At 52.5% G+C, this 13,855-nt stretch overlaps 5 protein-coding genes across 5 annotated transcripts; 4 read left to right on the forward strand and 1 right to left on the reverse strand.

Annotated features, from left to right (window-relative positions):
• Positions 1–1,603: 1,603 nt before the first annotated feature.
• Positions 1,604–3,428, forward strand: CGCS363_v014718 (Cyrochrome P450 monooxygenase; the record flags this gene model as incomplete). Its single annotated transcript, XM_036646567.1, has 5 exons — positions 1,604–1,862; positions 1,919–2,039; positions 2,105–2,467; positions 2,528–3,202; positions 3,263–3,428. 5 exons carry the CDS (start codon positions 1,604–1,606, stop codon positions 3,426–3,428), a joined length of 1,584 nt encoding a protein of 527 aa, XP_036488785.1.
• A 1,259-nt stretch (positions 3,429–4,687) lies between these two features.
• On the forward strand, positions 4,688–6,024 carry CGCS363_v014719 (Satratoxin biosynthesis SC1 cluster protein 4; the record flags this gene model as incomplete). Its single annotated transcript, XM_036646568.1, has 4 exons — positions 4,688–4,870; positions 4,937–5,439; positions 5,495–5,562; positions 5,615–6,024. The coding sequence occupies 4 exons, from the start codon at positions 4,688–4,690 to the stop codon at positions 6,022–6,024; spliced, it is 1,164 nt and encodes a 387-aa protein (XP_036488263.1).
• Positions 6,025–7,517: 1,493 nt separating this feature from the next.
• CGCS363_v014720 (uncharacterized protein) lies at positions 7,518–8,423 on the forward strand (the record flags this gene model as incomplete). Its single annotated transcript, XM_036646569.1, has 1 exon — positions 7,518–8,423. One exon carries the CDS (start codon positions 7,518–7,520, stop codon positions 8,421–8,423), a length of 906 nt encoding a protein of 301 aa, XP_036488841.1.
• A 1,758-nt stretch (positions 8,424–10,181) lies between these two features.
• Positions 10,182–11,811, forward strand: CGCS363_v014721 (uncharacterized protein; the record flags this gene model as incomplete). Its single annotated transcript, XM_036646570.1, has 9 exons — positions 10,182–10,220; positions 10,285–10,426; positions 10,501–10,679; positions 10,746–10,782; positions 10,847–10,914; positions 10,992–11,380; positions 11,464–11,531; positions 11,604–11,625; positions 11,676–11,811. The coding sequence occupies 9 exons, from the start codon at positions 10,182–10,184 to the stop codon at positions 11,809–11,811; spliced, it is 1,080 nt and encodes a 359-aa protein (XP_036488842.1).
• Positions 11,812–12,055: 244 nt separating this feature from the next.
• CYP3A12 (Cytochrome P450 3A12) lies at positions 12,056–13,733 on the reverse strand (the record flags this gene model as incomplete). The annotated part of the gene is made up of 3 exons (XM_036646571.1): positions 12,056–12,198; positions 12,253–13,343; positions 13,405–13,733. 3 exons carry the CDS (start codon positions 13,731–13,733, stop codon positions 12,056–12,058), a joined length of 1,563 nt encoding a protein of 520 aa, XP_036488840.1.
• Positions 13,734–13,855: the final 122 nt, after the last annotated feature.

The raw sequence follows: 13,855 nt of genomic DNA on the forward strand, positions 1-13,855 counted from the left end.
TCTGCGATTATCATTCGCTCGTTGGTTCTGCGTCGTATGTTGCACCAACAGCAGCGTCCCAATCAGGTAACTAATTTACCAGCCCGGTTCCCCGAACCATGAAAAGAGAAATGATGTCCGTGTCGCGGCATGGCTGCCGGTGGAGCCGTTACGCAACGGCCCGTCTTACACCCCCAATCCGGCTCAAAGCTCTCCAGTTCCGCGGAAAGATGGCAACATTTGCCGATTGCGCCCAGCCTTGTCGTGTCTGTGTGCTCATGCCGAGTGCCGACTTCCTATCCTCTGCATCCTCTCTCTGCTGTCTGATCACGGATACGAGGCCCTGGTCGTCGCGTTACAATCACAGGTAAAGGAGACACGCGATGTGGAACAGATTTTACTTCCAATTATTCTTCCGCTGGTCGCGAGTAGGCATTCCTTCTCAGTAACAGAGACTATGCTGCAATTGTCAATTTCCAGTTTGGCAGACATAAGTAAACCTCAAGAAGGCTTTTATTTACTCAGTTCGATCAGTGTGCTTGATCTGTGTTAATGCCCTCTGCCACTTGACGAATGTGCTGATCTGGCGTTGACCGGACCGAAGGCCGGGATAATGGGTCCAGACGGCCGGAACGACGGCCCCGACACGGCCCCGCATTGAACTTTCGGCATCGGCGATCGGAAGACACTGCTCCCTCGCTTAACATATGCCGGAGCACTTAGGGACGGCGAAGCGGGACAGGGCCGACGCAAAATCTCCGCTGAACTCGGCCTTCCGGCGGGAACAGTGGAGGTCATGATCCCGGCGCTAAAGGCAATCGGGCAAACTTACTCAGTTCGATGTCCGACCTTCCGCACTGCCGTATGCCCCAATTTTGCTGAAGAATTTTCTGTGGAAACAATGTCCGCCTCCGCCGTCAGCACCACGTGTACGAATGAACGTTGTGCGGAACGTAATTAGGGGCTTCGAAGTGGCCGAAAGATGTCCGGGGTCCACCTTGTAAGGGTGGATGCTCTTTTGATGCAATCTTCAGGGGCCCTCATTCTTCAACCAACCATCTTCCCGGGCCACATAAAGAAATCTCCATGACCCCCGTTCGCGGGCCGTTTGACATCTCCGTTGCGTGCCAGACGCCACCCAAAAACCGTAACGGAATTGCTCGACATTGCCTCTTCTAGACATCAGAAAACACGACGTTACATCCAGTTTGTCACCGCGAATAGGGGCCGTTTTCTTTCCTCGATAATCAGCACACCCCCGCGCTTCTTCAGTGGAAGAGAGCACCAACACTCAACCTCAGCCCATCCTGGGCATGCGATAGCTATGCCGGCAAATCAAAGTCACTGTAATCCTTCCGCGGCCGCTGCGCCTGCGCGTCTTGTTGATCCCTCATGCCACGAGCCCTTGTCTCGACGTTGCAAAACCTCGGCCCTGTGGCTTTATCGGGCGTAGAGCCAATGCAGTTTATGTGGAGCTGGCACTTGGCCATCGTGACCCCCGGACTCTCCACAAGCAGCCTGATGCAAGGTGACCGTTGAGAAAACGATATTGCCCTCTCTTCTTCGCAACTTTTGAAATCATGTTTCAACATCCTTCCTTCATTCTTGTCGGTAATCGTCAACGATGTCGACTATCGAGACTGGACCGTCGTCCGTCGACGTTTCGGCGTCGTACCTGAGCGCGCGCAGCGTGCTTGGTCTCCTCGGCCTCTGGCTGGTGTACCAGTTCTTCAAGGCCCTTTACAACATATCGCCGCTGCACCCGTTGAGCGGCATTCCCGGCCCGAAGTTGTCTGCTGCGACGTACATCCCTGAGTTCTACCATGATGTTATCAGGTTCGGCAGATACACGAGAGAAATCCACCGCATGCACGAGCAGTATGGTGAGTTCAACCATATTATTGCTAAAGATTTTTGACAAGTTTCTAACCATCATCAGGACCCATCGTCCGCATCAGCCCTCATGAGGTTCACTGCAACGACGCCAACTTCTCCGACGAGATCTACGCTGTGAGCGGTCGCAAGCGCGACAAGCCAGTTCACCAGATCAACGGCTCGGCGTAAGCAACTCCTGCAGCCCCAGCCAATGAAGCGCAACTATGCTAATTACTCTGTACGACTCCAGCCTGGGCGAGTCTGGATTTGGAACTGTCGATCACGACCAGCACCGTCTGCGACGTGGCCCTCTCGCCAAGTTCTTTTCGCGCGGCAACATTGCCCGATTGGAGGCGGATTTGCATGCGATGGTCCAGAGGCTTTGCGACAAGCTGCTGAACGAGTCGGGCAAGAAGGAGTTTGATGTAACAATGGCTTACAGCTGCTTCACATCCGATGCCATTTCGGGCTACTGTTTCGGCGAGAGCTTCGGCTTCCTGCAGCAGGAGGGTTGGTACCCCAACTTCCGCGCTCCGACCGCCTCAATTCTGCGACCCGTCTTTGTCTTCCGCTTCTTTCCCTGGACCAAGTCTCTTACCGTGCTTGGAGAGTGGTAAGTCAATTTGGACGAGGTGGAGGCAAGGGAACAGCAACAGCGCTGACACCACACAAGGCTCATCAACTACTTACCCGCGGATATCGCCCTGCTTATCCAGACGTTGAAGATCGATATCCCGAACAGGGTCAAGAAGACCAAGAAGGAACTCGATGCCGGCATCCGACATGAGCGCCCCACCGTCTTCGGTTCCCTTCTGGAGTCGGAACTCTCCATGCTCGAAAAGGAGCCCGAGCGATTGGGCGACGAAGCCACGGCCGTTGTCGGCGCCGGTACCGAGACCACCAGCTGGGCCCTGTCCGTCATGACTTATCACCTCTTGACTAAGCCCGAACTCCTCGCGAAGCTCCGCAAGGAACTCGACGGGGTTGTCACTGATCCTCAGCACCTCCCATCCTGGACGTCCCTGGAGACCCTGCCCTACCTTGGTGCGGTCATCCAGGAGGGTCTTCGTCTGTCTTACGGCGTCTCTGCGCGCACTGCTCGCATCCCCACTCAGGAGAACCTGGTCTACCGCGGCGAGTTCAACAAGAAGCCCGTCGAGTATGTCATCCCCCGCGGCTTCGCCATTGGCATGTCCGCCGCTATCACCCACCACGAGGAGGGTGTCTTCCCCGATTCCTACCAGTTTATCCCCGAGCGTTGGCTGGATGAGAAGAACAACCGCAGAAAGGACGTCGAGAAGGGCATGCTCGCTTTCTCCAAGGGCAGCAGATCTTGTTTGGGAATGAAGTGAGTGATTACTACCCGAAAATCCGTATGAGAGAGACTCGCTGACATGGCACCTTTTAGCTTGGCTTTGTGTGAGATGAACCTGTGTTTGACTGCTCTTGTCCTGCGCGTCCTGCCTCGTATGCAACTTTTCGACACCGAGGACGAAGATGTCGCATACGATCACGACATGTTCGTGCCGGAGCCAGCCAAGGGTACCACGGGAGTCAGAGTGAAGGTTGTTTAGCACAACATTGCAACTATTTAATGACGTGTGTTCGAGTGGGAGCAGGTAAGCCAAGAGACATCCTAACTCCGATGTTTCTGATTTGCTCTACGATTGTAGAAGTTTGTGAAGTATGTCCTGTTTCTCGCAATAACCGTGCGAATTGAGGACATTCTTCACGAACTTCTACAATCGCGGAGTGAACCATATCATCTGGGCTAGGATGTCCATGCACTTGCTTCTCCGGTCCTATTAGCTCGTCCTTTAGCTCAGAAACTTAATTCAAAATATTCCAAAGAGCCTCCAAAGTGGATATCTTCTCGTCTCGCTTGGAATTATGACGGATATGATCCCAGTGGGTTATCCCAAGTCATCCAGCCCGTTCGTCCCTTTCCGGCTCGAGTACGACCCAGACAGCGTCGCAACAGCCTCATCAGGACGAATTCGGTTCGTCTTATTCTCGTACGAGATCATGATGCGGAGTACGGTTGCCTTGCTCCTACGCAAGAAAGACTTTTTGTCCCGACGATCCTAATTGTGGCTCCTCACACGGCTCGTTGGGATCTGCGTGTTTCAACCCCCAAAGTCGACATGGCCCGAATGGATTCGACCTCCTGCTAGCGCGGAATCGCCATGCGTCTTCCTGGCTGCCGCGATTGGGCGGCCGTCAGACGCATTCCCTGCGTCGTTCGACCAACTTCGGCCGCTGAAGATGTCTTCTGCCTAGTGTGGTGGAGTTGGCCTCGTAGACCTGCAACGGACCCCTGGGCTCGAGCTAGCGTGCCGAGCAAGTGCGGCCGACTTCCTGGTCAACGAAACTCCGCTTCTCGGCTTCCGGCGTCTTCATTGGCTTCGGGAAAGTGGGCATCGCAGAACGGATCCAGAACGTCTGTCTTGCTATTCCAGACCATCCGGACCGGTCAAGCCCCTCTCTTGGCCACTGGACTGGACAGTTCAAGGCAGAGTCTTTGATGGAATACGGACCCTGTTGGTAATTCTCCATTGACAGCCTCTGACAGGCTTGACAGTCCCAACAGCCAATGTCTGGGGTTACATCCATGAAACCCATCCCTGGTTCTGATCTTTTCTGGCACCAAGCGGCACGCCGCGTGCAACGGCGCTGTTTCCCCTGCAGACTAGATCTGCCGCACTCGCAGCCCCCAATTTGATATTCGCGGCTTAAAAGTAGACGGGACGCCTCTTTCCAGAAGTCTGGCCAGGTATTTCCTCGTGGCGTGACGGTGTGCTCACGGAAGGACTGATCAACACGAGCCGACAACATGTGGTCAACAACCCTCGACCCCGATTTGCGAATGCTCCCGCCAACGGGCCTCCCGCTCGCCATCATCATCATATCATGCGTCTTCCTCGTCTTCTCGGTAATCTGCGTCGGGCTACGTACCCGCATCCGCCTTGTCGAACGCACCTTTGGACTTGACGATGGCCTCATGGCGGCAGGAACGGTATGGGACATCTCAAAAGAAGCACGGAGAGAGTCAGAAAGAGTCAAGGCTTACGATTGTTGATAGGTTGTTTACGTGGCGGTTGTTGGACTTGCTGTCTACGGTTGCTTCGTTGGACTCGGGACACTCGAGGAGAACTTGAACGCATGGCTGTGGGCGGAGGGCCTCAAGATCTACGTTGTCTGGATTCTCGTCTACGTTGGCGCCCTTGCGCTCGTCAAGTCTTCCGTCTGCCTCACGATTCAACGCATTGTCACGACGGATCGGGCTCTCACCATCACGATTTGGGTTCTTTTGGGCCTCACGTGGGCATCTTTCTTCATCACGTTCATCGGAACGCTTCTTTACTGCCGACCCGTCGAAGCTCTATGGACGCCAACGATGATTCTCTCCGGCGAGGGAACCTGCGCTGATGTCGACGTCCTCATTGCCATCGGGCATGTGGCCACCTCTTCCGCAATCGTCACAGATCTTGCTCTTGTCGTCGTCCCTGCTGTCATTCTGTGGGGAACGCAGATGAAGACGCAGACCAAGCTGCAAGTCTTTGGACTGCTGTCCTTCGCTTCTGTGTAAGTGCTCCCTCTGATTCCATCTTGCATTGCATGACACCTAACTTGGTTTCAGGGCGTCGATCATCACGATGGTCCGCATTCCTTACGTCAACCACTTCAAGGCCCAGACGAACCTCCAGTGTAGGTTTCCATCCACGATATTCGTCCCCTTCATCAAGCTGACACGATCCAGTCTGGGTCGCCCACACAGTCCTCTGCTCCAACGTCGAGACAGGCATTGGCTGCATCGCCTCCTCGGTCCCCTCTCTGCGCCGCTTCATCGCACGCACACGCGGCACGACCGCCGAAGATTCCGCACCCAGCAAAAGCAACGGAACGGGTGGGCTGTTCACGTTTGGCAGCAAGCCTGTCGAGAGGAGCCGCGACCCGTACCGCAACCCAACAGATGTGGGCTTCAGTCTCGCCACTGTGCATGGGAGGGGCGATGACAGCTGGGAACGCCTCCAGGATGGCGATTCCGACAAAGGAGACCTGCTGCCGAACAACCAAAAGGGCGGCGGTATCCACAAGCAGTTCACGTACACGGTCGATATCGAGACGGACTCCAGTCTGAAGACTGGCCGGTCTGGATCGAGCCGGTAGGGAACCGATGTCGAGCCGGTGTCTGTTCGCGCTCAGATTAGAGCACTAATGTATAAAATCTTGTACAATATCCATGAGTGATGCGACGTTTCTCCATGCCTGTTTGCGCGTTTTCCAGGCGTGCCAGGATGAAATTAATCAAAATAAGGCATTGACCACACGACATAAAAAAGAGAGGCCTCTCGGTGGCCAATTAGGTGGCGAGATTGTTACGTATTAGTATCTTGTGGGCTTTTTTGACAACCACCTCCACATGGCCAGGGGGGCAGAAGAGGCAGAAAATCCATCATTCCGCCCTCCGCGGCCGATGGATCTCTCTACAACACGTGTGAGACCTTGTCCTGGCCCCTGGCGCTTTGACATTTCCAGCCGTGTTGAACACCGCCCCAGTGCCATCGGGAATGTGGGCTGTGAGACCGATCGTGACTTGACTCGTATTTGGCCCAAATCCACACAGAATTATCGAATAGAGTCGCGGCGAGTTGTCCGAGAGGCTCGTCATCGTCGCCATCGTTGCCCATTGTCAGTGCGAACAGTGCAGATCCGATAGCCGACCCAAGACTTTCGCACTGGAGTCACGAGCCCTTGTCCAGTAACAATTTGGAGTTTATTCATTGCGACGTTAGCAAGATTGTGAGAGCCGCAACATTGGGCAAAATATCCCTTTTGGAAATGCCAAGGAGGCATTGAAAATTCACATGCCACCGGAGAAATTCATGCTGGATGACAGTTTTGACATGAACCAGATAAACTACCGCAAGTATGAAATTGCCAACCGTCTGGAAATAAACCCTTCAAAACTTGGCGGGTTAGACGAGGCCTTCATCTCCCGTAAACCCTAGGCGAACCAATATTGACGGCTGTGATGACGGCAACGTGCATCGCCCCTTCCCGCTTACGGTAAGTCTTTTCCCCTGAGGGCGGGGAACCCAACATGCGGCAAAGACTTTTCCGCAGAATTCACTAAGGAGAAAAAGGGTAGTGAGAGACGGCATGGGTATTTATAAAAATCCTCAAATGTCGGTTCACCACGCTACCGAAACTCAACTTTGACCCGAAATATTCTCCGAAAATCCTCAGCGGTGTGAATGTTTACAGTTTGCGATCCAAATGAAATGTTTCTTGGCGGATCACTGCGTCGGCGAATTGACTGGTTTTCGGCCCCCACGTGAAGCCGGCCAAGTCGACCGTTCAGTCAACGTGTGTGAATGCCGCTGAACCAATGGCGGGTGCTGGACGGCAGGAACAGTAGGACTAACCCTGTTGGTCGAAAAATATGCGCGTTGGAGGACGAATGTGACGATCTCCGCGTGAATGAGCAGAGGCCGGCAGGAATCGAAATGCAACTTCCCCTCACTTCATGTTGTGAACTGATGTCACAAAAAGAATGCTCTGATGAAGAGAGATATAAATACAATAGAAAAAAGAGGCAAAATGAGGATCATTGCGCTGAAGCCAGCCAGGCCTCTTGCACTTGATTCGTGACAGGCAGAATGAAGCCCGTCTCAGCCGCTGCGGTGCTCCTCGGAGCTATCGGCGCATACGCCCAATCATCCGACCTCTTCATTCGGTTCATGACGTACAACATCCGCTGGGCAACACCCACTCCGGGTACCAATGAAGCACTTTGGTCCGTCCGTCGGCCCCGTCTCACGGCGCAGCTCAACTACGAAACCGCCGGACGGCCCGAGTCCCTCGTCTGCATGCAGGAGGTGGTTGAAGAACAACTGCTGGACATTGCCGAAGACCTCGGCACCTCTTGGTCCCACATCGGTGTCGGCCGCGATGACGGCGTTGCGGCGGGGGAGTTCTCTCCGATCTTCTATCAGCCGGGAGCGTGGGACCTTGTGGAGAACCGCACATATTGGTTGAGTGAGACTCCGGATGTCGCCGGCTCTGTGGGCTGGGACGCGGCTCTCCCGCGAATTGTTACGGTCGCCTCGCTTACGCATGTCGGCTCTGGCTTTCCACTGGTTTTTATGTGCACCCATTTCGACCACGTTGGTCAAATTGCACGCGAGAACAGCGCGGCATTCCTGGTTGATCTGGCAAAAGAATTGGAGTCTGCGGCTGATGAAGTGAGGCCTGTGTTTCTGGGAGGGGACTTGAACATCGAGCCTGACAATCCCGCCTACCAGACATTGATTGCAGAGGGCAACATGCACGACACGCTTGACGTGACACCTGAAGCGCATCGAGTTGGATATTCAAAGACTTACACGGGGTTCACGGATGACGAGTCGGACGACAGCCTTATCGATCACTTATTTGTAAGGGATCCGACTGCGAGAGGGATGGAATTTCTCACCCACGCAGTGTTGCCGAATAAGTTTGACGACGGGCTGTATATTTCCGACCACCGCCCTGTTGTTACTGATGTTACGTTTGGGGATGCATAGTTGAGGTTTCGCAGATACAAAGTATCAAGAGATAAACATGCAATCCAGTCTCCAGGTCTAGGCTTGGGTGAGTGAGGTTCGTGAACCGTGATCTCCAATCAGTCTGACTGCGTCCTTGTTATGGTGGGAATGAATGACGTCAGTGTCACAAAGGTTCCATCCCGTTGGGATATTCTCAGCGGGAAGTTCATCCCATCGGTTTGCCCCGACGGCGATACCCGAGAACTAATTCCTGCGTCAATGACCATTGACGGTAAATATTCGGCTCTTGTCCAGCAGAAAGCATCATGCTGGTATTCAATGCTGCCTGACATTCGATTTACGGCAACTTGAAATTTGGCTGTGCATGTTGCCTGCATGAAGTCCACCAAACCGGTGGGATACCAAGTATCTATCCCCCGTTCAATCTATCTGACTCAATATTGCCCAAGACCTTTCCAACCAGCTTGCGTTCTGCGGCTGCAACTCTCTAAAATCGTATGAGGCGGCTCGAAGATCCGAGGAATCGTGAGATCAAATTCGATCAAGTGACAACATCCCACTTACACCCCAGGAAACTGCAGGCGGGCTACGAATACATGCTGCATTGTCTGTAGATAAATAATCTCAAAGCGCCCTTCTTCCAGATCAACTCACAGCTTCAACTATCAATCTCAACTCGATTCCTCAATCTCTTCGCCAATCTTCCATCAAACACCGCAATCATGCAGATCAGCTTCTCTGCCATCATCCTAGCCCTTGGCCTTGCTTCCACCGCCGTCGCTTCCCACGCTTGCTTCGTCAACGAGCACGCTTGCAGCAACTTCTGTCAGGGCTGCACCAACAGCGGAACTGGCAACCTCCCTTACTGCTGCGATTACTAGATCTTAGTGAGTTCACGAACACGTCTCAATCCCAATGCATCGAGCTCATCAGTTTCAAAACAGCGACTGTCGGACTGATTATTATTCAATATTCATTGAAAGGATCCGGTCCGCCGTTCCAGATCGCCAATGATATGTGGCTGGTAAGCCGGTGAATGGGGCGTCGTCCAAATCGTGAGGGAAGCAATTGGCGGATTTCTTAAGCGCCAAGAACGCAGAGGCTTGGATTGACAGCGTCATTCACTTCATCACTCAAGGTGTGGCACGTGGCGGCTTCGGTAATGTCTCATCTTACCGGCGCAGTGCCGGGTTGTATTTGACGCTGCGAATGAGGACAGAACCTCGCTGTTCCGACTTTGTCTGCGCTCAATGCCTGCCTGGATAGGTAGCGAAGAGAATGAACTTCTAAAGCTCAGAGGGCGGCTTTTGGCAACAAAATATTCCATCTCAGACTTCTTCCTCAAATTTGAGAAAGCGCTTGTTGTGACAAAACAATGTCAACCGCTTATTTTCAACACTTTTGGTAGTGCGATACGCCGATAACGCCGAATACGCCACGGAATGTTTCCAGATCGCTGGGTTGAAATTGTGTTATCGTTCCCGCTAATACGCAGAATGTCTGCCCTCTGATAAGGTGTCTCACAGTTGATGGCAGCTTATTTGCCGCAAACGGCAGTGCCACCAGCGAGCCACATGCTAGTTTGCAGCAGCGGCGAGTCTCGCCGAGCATTGGAATGCCGCCAATATGGAATTCAGATTGAAAATGGCTTTTCGCCTGTAAACATAAACGCCTTGACCCCCCTTGCGGCACCCCCTTCCACCCTGAAAAGCCGGGCCTATTACCCGAAAGAAAATCATTGGCACCTGCTGAATACGTCGCGATCGATGCGTCCCCATGGATCTCATGTTTTATGATGGCCTCCCCAGCTGTGCCGTAAGTTGAAAGTCCATTACCCTTCTGTCACGTGCAGTTCTAACATTAATCTGTCCTTTCGTAGATAGCATGCGCCAATCGGACCGTCGATCTGACCCCTTGCGGTCCCAACAACATCACAGCTTCATGTCTATGCCCAGAAGTGGAGTGGCAGCATGCTTTCGGTGGTTGTGTGATGAAGGAGTGTCTTCCTTTTGATGGACTGAGTGAGACCCAACCCTGACATAGTCATCATGGAAACTCCCTTTCGAGAAGTATGCGAAGCTGATAAAGCTACCAGCTGCTCGCAACGTAACTCTCACGCATTGTGGGGTTCCACCACGCCAGACTGCAGAAGCTCTCGGAGCAAGCGCATTTCTACTAGCCTTGACTGTGGTTGTGTTTTGCTTGCGAATGCTCGCTAAGGCAATCAGATTGACACCATGGGGAGCCGATGATATTACTATCGTGATCGGATTCGTACGCTGACTGCCATCACCTCATCGACTGTTACGACTTTGACTGATGTGAAGATAATCTCACCAGGCAGCAGCAATCATATTCGGTGTCATGAAATTCATAGGTGACTCTTGACCTAGCCAGTGGGAAACGAGACAAATCAAAATATCACTCACGCTTTTTACTAGGGCGCAGATTCGGGTTTGGGCTTGATTTCTGGACACTGAGATACGACACTATTGTCGAATTCATGAAGGTGAGCCTGAGCTGATTCGTCCATGATTGGGTTGAATCGCATTGATTCATGGGCATGAAAACGCTAATTTTTGTCAGATATTCTATGCGTTCGCCAACGTATACACGCTCGCAATAGCCGCTCTCAAAGCAACAATTTTGTTCTTCTACCAGAGAGTCTTTGGCGGGTTCAGCTCGCCGTTCACCACCATACTGTGGTGTACCCAAGCGTTCAACCTGTTAACGTTCATTGGTTTCACGATCCCAACAATAGCACAGTGTCAACCACTCAGTTTCGCATGGGAGGGGTGGGATGGCCGCCATGAAGGATTCTGCCTCAATATCCTCTCCATGATCGTGACTCATGCAGCTGTCAACATCGGTCTGGACGTATGGATGCTTGTGCTGCCGTCAACCCAGGTGCTTCGGCTGAACTTGAGATGGCGAGAAAAGGCAGAGATTTTGGCCATGTTTGGCATTGGAATTTTGTAAGTCAGACCAGCTTGTCTTCCCATGGGACTAATACGAGGAATCGCACGGAACTTCTAGAACTAACAGGATTGTTATGCAGCATCACAGCCGTTAGCATCATTCGACTTACTGTATTGTTGAATCTCCGGAATTTCGAGAACCCCACACGTTAGTCATTCCGCACCTCAAAACTCATGAAAGTGAATCGTTCAAGTGGACTGACTTGATACCACCCATCAGAGGATGCATTCTACCTTCACATGTGGAGCTACATTGAGATATCCGTCGGGGTGATAATTGCTAGCCTACCTGCTACGCGACAGCTGCTACGCCACTGGATCCCAAAATCATTTCGAGCCATAAGGCGAGAGGCACCAAAGAATATGGCCCAAGCACGGCCAGGCGATTCAACGAGGACGCTAAGGAATACACCAATTACGGGTCTTAGCGTGGATCAGGCGAGCCCAACGAGTGTGGAAGGGTTCGCGGCATCAAGTCGTCATGGGGATGATGCAAGGCAAATTATGTCATCCTTATAGAGTAACAGCAATCTTTTGAAGCTATTGGTGGTATGAGAACAGCGTGGTTACCCTGGCTACTGAGATGTGTTGCATCCCATCTGCACAAGCAGAGACACACAGAGGTCTCGCCTTGGCTACCAGGGTGATTGATGCAGTCTTTGGGAGCTAAACCTATCGCTTTATTGCGTGGAACATGAGCTCCAAATGGTGTCCAGTGGGACCTGCAAGATAAGCATCTTGCAGCGTCATGTCGCCGGCATGGTGAATGGTGGTCGTGTAGTTGGTATAAACGGTACCAATAACGTTCTTCATGGCTGTGACAAATGTATTAGCAACCTGATGATGTACAGGAGGCAAGAAGAACTCACAAAACCAGGCAAAATTGCTACCAATGCACATGCGACCGCCGCTACCGAAGGCCCAGAACCATCGGCGCATAGTACTGAGCTGTTCCGGTGACGATTCAATCCACCTCTCTGGCTTCCAGACATCTGGCTCGGGGAATACCTCGGGGGTGCGGTGGAGTGACCAGGCATAACACTGAACCGTAGTGCCAGGTGGAATGTCATTGTGACCGCCAAGCGTACAAGACTTGGACACTCTTCGAGGCTGACCGCCCGGAACTGAGGGATACAGTCGCAGGGTCTCCATAATCACGGCCTCAAGGTACGGCAAATTGTCGATGCTCTTGGCCGTTGGGAGGATCAGGTTATCGAGTCCGTCCTCCGGCGGGTAGATCAGAGGAGTATCGAGGGTCAAGAGCTCCTCACGCAGCTTGGATTGAATCTCCGGATTCTTCGAAAGTTCGTACATGCAGTAGGCCAGAGTATTTCCACTGGTCTCATGTGCAGCTGAATTGTGAGCAAACATGTCGCTGGCAATTTCGAGACGCTGCGGATACTTGCCAGGTCTTGCCTCCGGATCACTCATGGCCTGAAGAGCCAGAGCCATAACAACGGGCTTGTTCTCAGGGGACAGCTTTTGCTCGCCTTGGGCCAGAAGTTCTTGTGCCTTGTCGCACTTCTCGAGGTTCCAGCGGAGAATATCATTGAATCCGCTGTCGACCTTTTTAGGAATCAGCCCGACCGCCTTGAACAGAGAGTTGAGCAGCGGAAACCGATATTGCCAAAAAGTGTAGGGAGCTGCGGCGAAGAATCCGTCGAGGTAAAGACGCCGCTCTTGTTCATCTTCGATGAGGTTGCTGCTGAGAGAGCCACCGAATTGCCATGCCACAAAGGAGTCCATAGAGTAGGAGTATAGGAGCTCCAAAACCTCCAGGGCATCCCCTCCATGAGCAGCACGGTCGATCATTGGCAACAGCCTGCCGTATAGAACCTTCTTCATAGAGGCCCTGCTTGATGGGTCTGCAAGGATGAAGGACTTTGAGAAGGTTCCCGAGATGATTCTCTTGCGGGCTGAGTGGGTAGCATTGTCCTCAAATGTGAAAATGTTGTGGGTGCTGAAGGCTAACATATTAGCTTTCCATATTCTGATCTGAGCATGGTTGATGATTGCCTTACTTGTAGTTTGCAAAACCTCTGAAATAGTACTCTGTTTTCGGGAACCCACCAAGATAGATGCTTTTGAGGCCACCATCAAAGCAATTTAGACTCAATGTTCCTGGAGAAAGCCGCAAGGCCTTCCCCTTTTGCATGTGGGCATCGTAGACGCGTCGGTTCTCATTGTGTGAAAGCTGCGCCCACCAATACCAGAAAGGCGCTACGTGACAACTCCAGTGAGGCGCTGGTATTTTGGCGAGCGGTGATAAGAAGAATTGGTAAACAAATTTGTAGAGAATGAATAGAAACACCGCGACCACAGTCATTGAGGCCAAGTTATTCAAAGCCATCTTGGGTGCTTGAGATGCCAAAACGATAGACGACCAAAACCATGCAGAGAAACTGAAAATGGTCTTTCGTCCCGTGAATTTGAATCAAGCATGATGATGTGCATGGCTCGGGTAGCGGCTCA

The sequence above is a fragment of the Colletotrichum siamense genome, assembly GCF_013390195.1.
Source record: "Colletotrichum siamense strain Cg363 chromosome Unknown KSG_Cg363_contig10, whole genome shotgun sequence".
In the NCBI taxonomy this organism is placed as follows: Eukaryota; Fungi; Ascomycota; class Sordariomycetes; order Glomerellales; family Glomerellaceae; genus Colletotrichum; species Colletotrichum siamense.